Source organism: Bombus terrestris, chromosome 1 (genome assembly GCF_910591885.1).
Source record: "Bombus terrestris chromosome 1, iyBomTerr1.2, whole genome shotgun sequence".
Taxonomy (NCBI): domain Eukaryota; kingdom Metazoa; phylum Arthropoda; class Insecta; order Hymenoptera; family Apidae; genus Bombus; species Bombus terrestris.
The window spans coordinates 4,504,689-4,517,003 of NC_063269.1; the positions used below are offsets into that span (position 1 = coordinate 4,504,689).

The following is a 12,315-nucleotide window of genomic DNA, read 5'->3' on the forward strand; positions in this document are numbered from 1 at the left end:
AATTTTTCGTTAATTCTTAATATTTACATAGTATATATTAAAACGATAAAAAGATATATATTAAAACAAATACATATATATGTCTTATACATATTTATATGTTCAATTAAAAAAGAAAAAAGACAATGTATTTATAGTATTATGAATAATGCATATACATTACATATGTATATGCTATATACACTTTCCCCTACATTGTTCTACATGACTATAAAATTAATATTAACCATTATTTTAAGAATGATTTATGAGTGTCATTTATTTAAATTAGTACTGACGTAAAAAAGATATTACTCGATATATTTTGTCTATTACAATTTTACTTGTCATAATTTATAGATCCATTTTTATAAAGTTTGATATATATATATATATACTGTGTACCAGTATAAATAAAAACTATAGAATAAGTACAACATGCTGCCTTTTGTATTCAAACGTAATTATTTTAGAAAAGAACTGGTAAGAAATTCGCCAACTTTATTTATTTAAAATATAATTTATGTACAACGATTTTATGATTACAATAAAATAATTATATTTTAGATTAAGCAGGGTAAAGTGCAATTATTTTTACAAATTCCAAGGTAAATAACATTTGAATATTCAAAATATTACTAATAAGTAAAACATTATATTCTTATCATAAAAAAGAAAAGAAGATAAATATATGTATACATATATTTTTTCTACAGAAGTATATCTGTAAAAGGAGATGAAGCATATCAATATATTGAAAAAAGTAAGACTCCAACAATGCATTTTCAACCATCTCTACCACGTTTACCTATTCCAAAATTAGAGGATACATGTAAAAGGTATCTAAATGCACAAAAACCATTGTTATCTAAGGAACAGTTAGAAAAAACTGAAATTTATGTTAATGAATTTTTGACTAAAGATGGTATTAGATTGCATAAAGAATTAATTGAGAAAGACACTAAAAATCATGATACTAGCTATATTAGTGAACCTTGGTTTGATATGTATCTTCGAGATCGTAGACCTTTACCTATCAACTATAATCCTTTCTTAGTCCTTAATCCAGCATCAAATCCAGAACATAATATACAATTAGTAAAAGCCACAAATCTTATTGTATCATCATTACGATTTATGAAGTCTTTAAAAGACAATGTTTTACGGCCTGAAGTATTTTATTTAAAGCCTAAAACAAATGAGAATAATGTTTACCATACTATTACAAGACTTCTACCTCCTCAGTTCAGTTGGTATGGAGCTTATTTATTTAAGGTAAAAATCACAAGTTCTACATGAATTATAAATAATATGAAATAATCTTTTTTTATCCCAAATAAAAAAATTTTTTTCAGGCCTTTCCATTAGATATGTCACAATATCACAACTTATTTAATACAACAAGATTACCAAAGCCAGAAAAAGATCAAATTTATGAGAATGCAACTAGCAGAAACATAATTGTCATGAGAAAAGGGCACTTTTACTCTTTTAATGTAATAGATGAAAATGGCTATATTCGTAAACCAAAGGAAATAGCCAGTTGTTTAGAATCTATTTTAAAAGCTACCATATCCATCAATGAAAGGCCTATTGGAATACTTACAACATCAGAGCGTGATTTGTGGGCCAATACAAGAACATATTTGTCACAAATTGGCAACCAAGAAATTTTACAAAAAATAGATTCTGCTATATTTACAATGATATTAGATGACATTCATGTTGGAACTGACTATAATGAGTTAATTAGGACATATCTCCATGCGGATGGAACAAATAGGTGGTTTGATAAATCATTTTCTCTAATTGTTACAAATGATGGATATGCTGGAATAAATTTTGAGCATTCATGGGGAGATGGTGTAGCTGTCTTAAGATTTCTGAAGGTAATTGTGTAGAAATGAATTAATAAGTTTTTAATGTTCAATTTCATTTCTTTTTCTTTTCTCGCTTTAAGGATATAGGTAATGATATAACAAAACAACCAAAATTCTGTGCTGATGATATTAAATATCTTCAAAAAGGAGCAGTAGAAGTCGAGAAACTCAACTTTGTCATAGATGACAAAGTACAAAATATTGTGAATAGACAAAAGGAAAAATTTGGGGAATGGATAGGAGAATTAAGTGTTGATCATATGATATTTAATGAATTTGGTAAAAATGAGTGTAAAACATTTGGTGTAAGTCCTGATGCAATTATGCAGTTAGCTTTCCAGCTAGCTTTATATTATCAAAGAAACTGCGTAGTACCAACATATGAATCTTGTAGTACAGCAGCGTTTAAACATGGTCGAACAGAAACTTTGAGATCATGCACAATCGAAACGAAAAAAGCATGTGAAGCTATAGCTCAAAAAAATAATAATTTATCCAAATCAGAATTGAAAAATTTAATAATTAATTGCAGTAACGTTCACAATAAACTCTCCAAGGAAGCTGTTATGGGTAATTATAAAACATTAAATTTTATACCAATAAACATTGAAATGATACTGAAAGTTTATTCACATATTTCCTTATAGGGCAAGGATTTGATAGACATTTATTTGCGTTAAAAAAAATTTGGGAGCATTCAAATACTCCGAAACCAGCTATTTTTTCGGATCCAGCGTATGATAATATAAATCATAATATTTTATCTACATCAACTCTTTCAGATCCAGCTATATGTGCTGGTGGTTTTGGACCAGTAGTAAGCAATGGATATGGAATTGCGTAAGATATACTTCTTCTTTATTACTTTTACAAGCAGCATTATTTGCTATTTAATAACATATATGAAATGTTTGAATATTTTGTTTGAAACACATTATTCTAATGCTTAGATACATGATTCAAGATGAAAGATTGGGGGCTATTGTGACAAGTTATAAAAGGAATAATAACGCAAACGAATATGTAAAATGCTTGGAGAAGGCATTTAAAAACATTCATTCTATAATGACTTGTGGGAAATGATAGTATTACATATGTGCAATTATCCAATTATTATTGTATTAAGAATGAGGAAAATTTTCAATATTGTTGGTTTTATATATATATATATATCTTGAATTTTTATACAATGTATTAGTTAAGAATTTTTATACTATTATAAAACGAAGAAGTATATTTTTTGTATTATCTAATAAAAATAAGACAGCTCATAAATAATATACATAATATATTTTATACATATACTAAAGAATGTAACATAGTATCATATTTATTTAATGTAATATTCCAGTTAAAAAAGGTATATACAGTAGACACATTTGAAAGAGAGAGCGCTATAACGCACTTAGAACACCAATCAAAAGTCTGCATTACAGCAATAAACTTTATTTAGTAGAAATAGTTATTTATACACATAGTTACAAATAGTTATTTATACACATGGTTGATACACAAAAGTCTATATATGTAAGTCATTAATATGTAACAGCTATTCAAATTGAAATCTTCGTGGAACCTCTTGTAACAACAAATACCAACCTTGTATAAAGGTTTTTTATACTAATTTAAACAAACAAATTATGCTTTTTAACATCTTTTCCAGTATTTATTTTCTTTTCAATAAACACTATTTCTTTTAATAGCTTCTTTTGTATTAATCTTTTATTTAATCGTCACTAAATATGGAATGAAATATTGTGATTCTAAAAAATACTTCATGGTTTTTTCGTAACATTCTTATTTATTTTAAACTTATACCTTATCTCCCATTTTTACTTTAGATGTCTATAAATGTAAACAAATTAATTAATATTTTTAAACATAGCAATATTTTTAATAAGTAGCTTACCATATAAATTCCAACAATTAATCCAAAGAGTCCAATAGCAGAGCCAAAGATTTCTACAATTAAAATCTTAACAAAAAGAGCAGAATTTGCTGCATCAGAAAGAGCTGCACCAGAACCCACAATGCCAACAGCTATACCACAAAAGAGATTAACAAGACCAACAGCTAGGCCAGCTCCAAATATTAAATAGCCAGCTAGCCAATTTTGATTACGAACTTCTTCCTTTTGAATAGGATAACTAAATTCATCTAACATTCCAGATAACACAATGGCAGTGATTAATCCATAAATAGCAACAGCTTCGCAAAATATTACAGAAATTAAATTCTTTGTTTTGATTCTTGGAGCTTTTACGCCACCTCCAATAATTGAAACTCCTGTTGTATTAATGCCTCTGAAACAATGAATTTATATTATTATCCAATATATATATAAGAGGATGTATTATATATATTTATAAAAGAATGAAACTTACAATGCAGCACCAACTACAGACAGAGCAACTGCAAGACCAATACCAAGAGTTGCCCACATATGTGGTGATGTATTTTCTAAAAACCTAATAATGTTGTCTCATAAAAATATCCTTCTATATATACATATTTATAACTTTTTGTATTTTGGAACTTTGAATAAAAACTATATTTAACTTAAATGTGCTTACTTACCAAGCGACACTAACACGCTCTCCTTTTCCAGTAAATACATGATACAATACTGCAATAAAACATTATTTACGATATTTAAGATATTTAAGACGTACAAAATTTGACAAAGGTAAAATATCTATAATTAGTTTCTTGTTAATAAAATTTGCAACAAATTTGCTTCACTTTGAATAACTAGTTTTTGTAATATTTGACTTTATTTGAGAAATTGATTATTTAATAATTTAATAGATAAAAGTTAATTAATACCTAATACTAGAGTAGTTGCAGAAGCAGTGCCTGCAAAAGTGGTGCCCAAGATATATCTCATTGTGTTACTTTTAACTTCTGTTTTACGTGTTTTCCTTAAGAGGAATACGAAAACGCTAACAAATGATTAATTTCAACTTTAAAATATATGTTAACAACGTAGTGTTTTCGAAATATTTAAAATAAGAATATTTCATGTACGAAGTAAGAGAACAACGCTCACACCCGTTTTTATCATGTGACGTTTAGTATTCTTGATGGTTACACTATTTTACAGTTGATGTCACTACACTAGTGACATCAACTGTAAAAAAGTTGTATTAAAAATTAATGTTTAAATTTTAATTTCTAACAGAATTTGGAAATTGTTATATTTAGAATTACTTAAAATATTTCATAAGCATACACTTGTATTTTTTATAGATCACTAGAAATATTGAAATATATGCATTATATTAATTTTTGTTTATTTTTACAAATTTGGTTATATCCATTTTATCGTTGAAATTTTATTAAATACTAAAAGCTGGTAATGCATGACAATAGTATTAATAGTGTTAGTTCATTTAATGTGTTATTTCTTAATAACATCCTTAAATTTAAAATGCAATGATAGGTATCATTTACACGTCTGAGCGTGGAATCTAAGATCTAATTTTAGAATTCCTTACAGCTCATTCGTCTTGTTATGTATCTACAATAAACGTGCAACTGGTAATTTGATGATAATTACATAATTTATCAATATTTTATAAAATCATGTCTTTTACCAAAGGGTAAGCAAACAATTTTTCTTATGATTTTTTATACATTTGGAAAAATATCTTTTGCATCTTATTTTCAAAACTGAACTATAGTTAAGTCTACAAGCACATACATTAATGACAAGATTTAATTTATACGTTAAAATACCACGAGTAAAAAATAATACCACCGCAAATACATGTGTAAAAATTAAAAAGTTATCACTCGAACTATTTCAGTCTTCCGTTAGTTACCATCTATTAACTTCCATTGGCACGTTTAGAAATCTAAATTAGTTATGCACATAGCTATTTGAATTATGCGTTAATTATTAAATTAATTTTATTATTGAATACGTATGAATGATTGAAATTTGTCATAGGTACATCAACTTCAGCGAATTTTTCAAAGTTGCTTATAGTGCTGCAATTGTAGAACCATATGCAAATCATTTCAAGGAATTGTCTGAAAAGGGAGATAGGGAGGGAATGATAAAGATTCTTATAGACATACCCTATATTGAAAACGTAAAAATAGTTGAGTCATATAGGGGTAAGGATGATATTAAAGCAGCAGAACTTTACAGGAAAAGTCGCGGAATAATAGCTAAGGATGGAATTGTGCACGAAGAGACAGACAAAAGTAGTATCCTTACTGAAACACTGTTTAAGGCCAGTGTAAATAGTAGATTGTTCCTGGATGCGCTTCTAGATTGCGCACAAGATTGTTATAATTCAAAAGCTTTCGTAAAATGCTTGAAATATTGCGAATGCATGCTTGCACTTCCTGAAAACCTTCACGATAAAACTACTGAATATCTGAACGATTTCTCGGAATGTAGAAAAGCATGTATCCAATTAGAGCGTGAATGCTATAAAAATTTGAAAGTATCATCTTCTCAGGACAAAAGATTGCGTAGAAAATACAACAAAAGTCAAAGTGTTACATTCGAGAATGCATTAATAGAAAAAAGTGCATCAGTGATACCGATCGTTGATGGGAAACAACATACCATTCTTAAAAGTTGTTCGGATGCTGTTGAACTACAATTTGATGAGAAACGAGGTCGTCATCTCATAGCTACCAGAAACATCAAAGCAGGATCTGTTCTTATTGTTGAAACACCATTTGCATTCAGTACAAATAAAGAAGCGCTCGATAGAAATTGTTTGCACTGTCATATTACTCTTAAATCGAGTGAAAGTGTTAAAATTCCTTGCCATTTTTGTCAAACAGTTAGTAATATAAATAATCTTGATTCGTTTTTATCGTGTTTCATGTTCAAGTTTGTCTTCTCGTATTTTATTATTCTATTAACATAATGTTAATATATTATTTTAAAAATATAAATAAGTCTGTACTTCTACAGGTATCTTTCTGTTCGGAAAAATGTCGCAGAGAAGCGTGGCAAATGTATCATCAATACGAATGTTTTATATTTGATGCTTTCTATGGAAATGATTTTGAATCAATGCAACATACATCGCATTTGTTGCTAGCGTATAGAATGATAATTTCAGCATTTTTATCTTTAAATACTGAACAAATTAACAACAATACGGAAAAAAGCAAAATTCCTTTTATGAATGACAATTTCCTCCGAGATTATGTTACAATAAAAAATAACGAATATAAAGATTTAGGCATAAATAAAGCTTATTGTACTTACGATTACCATACTATATTAAATTTAGAAACTCATTGTACGAAGATAGAATCTAGTATAAATCTTGCTCGTGCTATTGAAGCTATATTTTTAGCGAAGTGCTTTACTTTTGTCTTGAGTAAAATGGACGTTATTTGCTTAAAAGAATCTTTTATCTACTTGGCAGTAGCAATGTTGCATAACTTACAGGCTATTAATTGCAATGCTTATGAAATTGTAGAAAATATATATGATAAAAAAACGCATGTTTGGGAACCCAGACATATAGGTGGAGCAATTTATCCTTCAATTAGTCTTATAAACCATAGTTGTTATCCGAACGTAGTTCGTCATTCTTATCCGTCAGGTAAAAAAATGTGCTTTTAATTGCTTTTAATTAATGATTTCTTATGTTTTATATATTATAAATAATCTAATAATAATATATAATGAATAATCTTCGACAGGGACAGTTGTGTTAAGAACATTACGTTTTATTGGTAAGGGTACTGAGATCCTTGATTGTTATGGGCCACATTGGCTTAGCGAGAAAAGGTTATCAAGGCTTGAATACTTATGGAAAAAGTATCGTTTCTTATGTGCATGCGAAGCTTGTACACAAAATTGGCAATTTCCGCTACCCGAAACAATGAATTACAAATGCAAGATGTGCTCAGAAATTATCAGTACAATCACATTAGACGAAAAACATACGCAAAACGTATCGAGTAAACAATGTTGTAAGTGTAATAAGAAAACCGATTTAAAAAAAATAAAGAATCAATTTCGAAAATCAGTTGAGAAAAGATTAGATGCCATTTCTAAAATGTATGAAGGTCATTATGAACAGGCTCTCCCTCAATTGCTTGAGCATATACAGTTTATTGAAAAGTGTTTTACCACACCAAACATGGAAGCTATCAAAACGCAACAATGTATTATTCAGTGTTACAATCAGTTTGGCTGTACTTCTTAATAACAACAAATCAACAAAAAATATTAATATGTGTACATATATATATGCATTATATACATACATACATGTACACGCAATCGTACACACGACTTAGAGTCTGTATCACAAGTATTAAAAAAAACAAGATTTTTTATATTATATACCTTTTGCATAGACTACTATTCATTTTTCAATTTTTTCATGTGATGCAAAATGTTACAAAATATAATAAACTGCTCAGCATTCATAATCGTTTACATTTGCTCTTACATTTCACAGTTATAGAATGATTGATGTTTTAATGTAAATTAGACATTCGCATAACTTTGGTAAGGCTTTCAAAACTGTGGTATGAGCACCATTGTTATAAGTGACAATATCTTGATCATTTAATATCGACATTTACTATAAATGCACATGTGACTGTATATTTTATTACTTATGTCTCTAAAATAAAACTAAAAGAAAATGTACATTAAAATTCTAAAAATTATTGTTGTAATTGTAAACACTACTTGAACGAAAAATACAAATTATATACAGTGTTTAGACGTACATGTGATATTTTCTGCCAATTTATCTATTAAACCATCAAATTGTCTATATTGAACTATAAATTAATCACGTGAATAATATATAAAATAAGTTACCACATGTGTGTTTCTCGGATTTCACTAATAATGTGACCAGCTTGTGTTAGTGCCTGTAATAAAGAGAGAGAAATGTACAAACAGATCAACGATTTAGATTTATATAAAGAACAAAATTATTATTATTTCTGTATGCATACCTTTAGCATATCCGCTGCTTCTTTGCGTCTAACAGCAACATGTTCACTTTCATTTAAAAGAACATCTGCGTGATCTGATTTATATAAATGTGTTACGAGTTCGCTTTGTAAATTATCTTTTACGTAGTTGACTAGGAAATGCATGACAGCTTTTGGTACACTATCTTGTATAGATTTTCGTACAATATAAAAGTATGATTTTATTAATCTTTCTGTAAAGAAAAAGTGTATATAAATAGAAACAATATAAAACATTATTTTCTAGAAAAGTGTACTACATTTTTATCCTTACCAATTACATCACAGTCTCGTTGTTCTCGCTCGCTCAGTTTACGAGATGTTTGTACTGGTACTTCCGGCAATAGATTTACTGGTTTCTGTTGTGGAGATGCTTTCTGCATCTCAATTACTAGATTTGAATTTTGGTGAGGAGAAGTACTGTTCTCACGATTTCTTACTGGAGAACCATCAATCGAACTAGTCGAATCAGTCCTTCCTTGAGGCATAAGATTGTTTAACAACCAGTTACTTAATACCATTTGATGTCCTTGTTGATCCTTGCTCTGCTCAGGAAAAGATGCCACTTCATCTTGATTATTGATTGATTTTACATTCTGTTAGGAACGTTATATGCATTTAGTTACATAACACACAAAATACATTGATCAGAGAATATTAATGTTTTAATAACGAAATAAAATAAAATTATGTATTAATCACATGTTTATAAAAATACGTTTGAGAAATTATTAAATATTAAAAAAATATTTTTAAAAATATTATAACAATGAATGATGGTAAATACACTGATTATATATGTTTCATGATTATTATATAAGTTTAATAATTACTACATTTGAAATATTCTAACACAATTGTGAATATTATCAATAATTACTTACTGTTTCATTAGAAACTACTATTTGAGTATTTGTTGTGGTACTTGTAGTAGAAGGAACTTTCCTGTTATGTTTTACATGATCCACATTAGAATTTTTTAATAAAGAAGACACAAGAGCTGCATCCTTATGAAAATCTGGATGCTTGGTATTAATATATGCTAATTCTATAGCAACTAAATTTTCAACCATTTGATTAGTAGGTGGAAGACGTCGACGTAGTAAATGCGTTACAACATCAACGATACGCTCGTGCAATTTTGGAAAGCGTAACATCTCTTGTTGTACTTCGGTACCACAGTGTTGAATAATTCTTTGCATTTCTTCATGTACAAGTTCTACACATCGTAATGAGGGTTCCTCGAGTCTTCGAATTTGTCGCTTAACTAATAATTCAAAAGAAACCTCTGGTACAAATAGCGCTGGTCGTGGACCAGTTGCATTTCGAATCGCCGTCAAAATATCCATTTTTGTAAGACCTGCCAGCGGGTGTATAGAATCTAGTGTTTTCCCAAATGTTTCGTGAAATATATAACAAATTCGAGCGCCACCGCATAATTCCGTTGTTTCTATGTTTCTAGCTGTTCCTTCAATTGTAGAACAGTAACTGCTTGCAAATTTAGTAATAATTTGAAGTAAAGTTTGACTTTTATCACTAACATCTTCACCATATGAATTAAGAAGGGTTTGAAATTGTGAAACCATTACATTTACTCTTGTCTGTTTTTGAAAAATATAAGTTCTACCAGATTATGTTTACTTTAATTTTTTCTAACTAAGTACTATAAATTATTAGCAATCAAAATCCATATTATTACCTTTAATTCTGGGAGACAGTCCCGGATATGGTGCATGAGTAAGCGGTTTAATGTTTTAGCTAAATAAGGAGTTCCATTTCTATTTGCCAAAGTAGGATATTTACGTTGCAGAAATGCAGCTTCATCCTTTAATGCATCTTGGATACTTTTGTTATTCATTATATCCTGTTGAGAACGATTAACTACTCCAATTATACCCAATTTTACAGGAATGACTCTACCACATAATATATCTATAGCATCAGTTCCTAGAATGATATATAATATGATAATTTTACAAATTATTATGATAAATTAAAAATTCTAAGTAATAGCAAATAAATAATATAATAATAATGATGTTAATAATAATAATAGGCTACCAGCATCCATCAGATCCAATTTAGTAACAACAGCTAATGTACGCCTTCCATCTGGATCTACATCTTTGCTAAGCTTTAGACTTTCACTTGTAGCCATATCAGTATTAGCAGTAACAACAGCCAATATAATAGAATTAGGATTACATATATATTTCAATACAAGTTGTCGTATTTGACCCTCAATATCCTCTGGTTGGTCTCCAACTGGTACCTTTGTGATACCAGGGAGATCTATGAGGGTCAAGTTAACAACTGATGTTGAATATATCTTCAAATTAATTGGTTCTGGACAAATTCCTTTGTTAGATCCAGCCATACGTTCTGTTTCAGATTCTATTTCCATACGGATTTCATTAAAATCTGTGTAGATTTTATTTTTTGTGTGTAAAAATGTACCCCATTCATCTAAGTTTAATGTTCCATTCTCTGCACTTCTGTGTTCACGTTCATCTTTAGGTGCATAAACAAGTTGCAATATTAAAGGACGTCTAGTAACTATACCAGTACCTCGTGGTAAGAAAGACCGACCAACCAAACTTTCAATTACAGATGACTTTCCTGAACTCTAAAAAGATAAAATGTTATATTTAATGAAGAATTTCGACATTATTTATAATTTAAAAAGTGTATGTTTTTACATTCAAAAAGAAAAAATATTCAAATTAAGGTTGTAGTTACCAATTACTTTTTTGCCATTTAAAAAATATTAACTGACCTGTGTTCCAAGTACAACAATTTGAGGCAACTGTATAGCGTCAGCACCAACGGTATTAAATACATCTTGTAATTTATTTATTACAGGTATTAAAGCTTCCATTATAGTTATAATCGCAAGGTATATCGATTCTTGCTTGACTGAAGACAGTTATGCGTTACAAGCCGGTGTAAAATGCTTTTTTACTGTACGTAATTACATGCATCAACAATAGTATTTAAGGTATTTTTAAGGGAAATACAATTATTTGCAGGTGTTAATGTTCACTATATTAATTTTGACTGTGCAAATACTTTCGTCAAAATCACCACAACAATCCTACATCTCCTGTTTCCAACCACCCAGTCCCTGCCTCATATAGTCCACACGCGTACGCATCCTATGATATTTAACGCTACATATACCAACGTACTTTATGTTTAAATCTTATACATAAAGAATCGTTTCTAAGTAATTTACAAATATGCAAATAATTTTTGTAGAAAAAATTCTTATCCTTTTATAATAACTATACATATCTAAAAATCATTAAGTAAGGGTATAAACTTACTTTAAACCAGAAATATAATAAGTAAAAGAGACATAAAGATAACGCAAAACTGTGTAATTACGATTTGGTAGAAGTTGGTAGCAGCTGGTAGCAATAATATGAAAACTGGCCAAAATGCTGGATAAAATAGGGAGTGAGAAAATGGCGTTATT

The 12,315-nt window shown here is 28.8% G+C and overlaps 4 protein-coding genes across 5 annotated transcripts; 2 read left to right on the forward strand and 2 right to left on the reverse strand.

The window, feature by feature from the left end:
* Window positions 1-207: 207 nt before the first annotated feature.
* Window positions 208-3,530, forward strand: LOC100646454 (carnitine O-palmitoyltransferase 2, mitochondrial). The gene is made up of 7 exons (XM_003393003.4): window positions 208-462; window positions 547-587; window positions 696-1,254; window positions 1,335-1,868; window positions 1,940-2,429; window positions 2,507-2,699; window positions 2,810-3,530. The coding sequence occupies exons 1-7, from the start codon at window positions 418-420 to the stop codon at window positions 2,940-2,942; spliced, it is 1,995 nt and encodes a 664-aa protein (XP_003393051.4). The 5' UTR covers window positions 208-417; the 3' UTR covers window positions 2,943-3,530.
* Window positions 3,284-4,949, reverse strand: LOC100646695 (V-type proton ATPase 21 kDa proteolipid subunit c''). Its single transcript, XM_003393005.4, has 5 exons — window positions 4,686-4,949; window positions 4,437-4,485; window positions 4,244-4,327; window positions 3,769-4,162; window positions 3,284-3,704 (listed from the first exon to the last, which is right to left on the reverse strand). The coding sequence occupies exons 1-5, from the start codon at window positions 4,744-4,746 to the stop codon at window positions 3,672-3,674; spliced, it is 621 nt and encodes a 206-aa protein (XP_003393053.1). The 5' UTR covers window positions 4,747-4,949; the 3' UTR covers window positions 3,284-3,671.
* Window positions 4,950-5,227: 278 nt separating this feature from the next.
* Window positions 5,228-9,088, forward strand: LOC100646891 (SET and MYND domain-containing protein 4-like). The gene is made up of 4 exons (XM_048408041.1): window positions 5,228-5,461; window positions 5,812-6,664; window positions 6,799-7,441; window positions 7,542-9,088. Exons 1-4 carry the CDS (start codon window positions 5,445-5,447, stop codon window positions 8,048-8,050), a joined length of 2,022 nt encoding a protein of 673 aa, XP_048263998.1. The 5' UTR covers window positions 5,228-5,444; the 3' UTR covers window positions 8,051-9,088.
* Window positions 7,937-12,004, reverse strand: LOC100646574 (dynamin-1-like protein). Of its 2 annotated transcripts, XR_001098642.3 has the most exons (8): window positions 11,614-12,004; window positions 10,899-11,463; window positions 10,537-10,784; window positions 9,722-10,438; window positions 9,112-9,433; window positions 8,820-9,031; window positions 8,586-8,732; window positions 7,937-8,487 (listed from the first exon to the last, which is right to left on the reverse strand). XR_001098642.3 is itself a non-coding variant. In XM_012308002.3 (7 exons), the coding sequence occupies exons 1-7, from the start codon at window positions 11,713-11,715 to the stop codon at window positions 8,676-8,678; spliced, it is 2,223 nt and encodes a 740-aa protein (XP_012163392.1). In that variant the 5' UTR covers window positions 11,716-12,004; the 3' UTR covers window positions 7,937-8,675. The 2 variants fall into 2 exon arrangements, 1 of the variants encoding a protein (XP_012163392.1); XM_012308002.3 differs by having other exon boundaries at window positions 7,937-8,732.
* Between the last annotated feature and the right edge of the window lie 311 nt (window positions 12,005-12,315).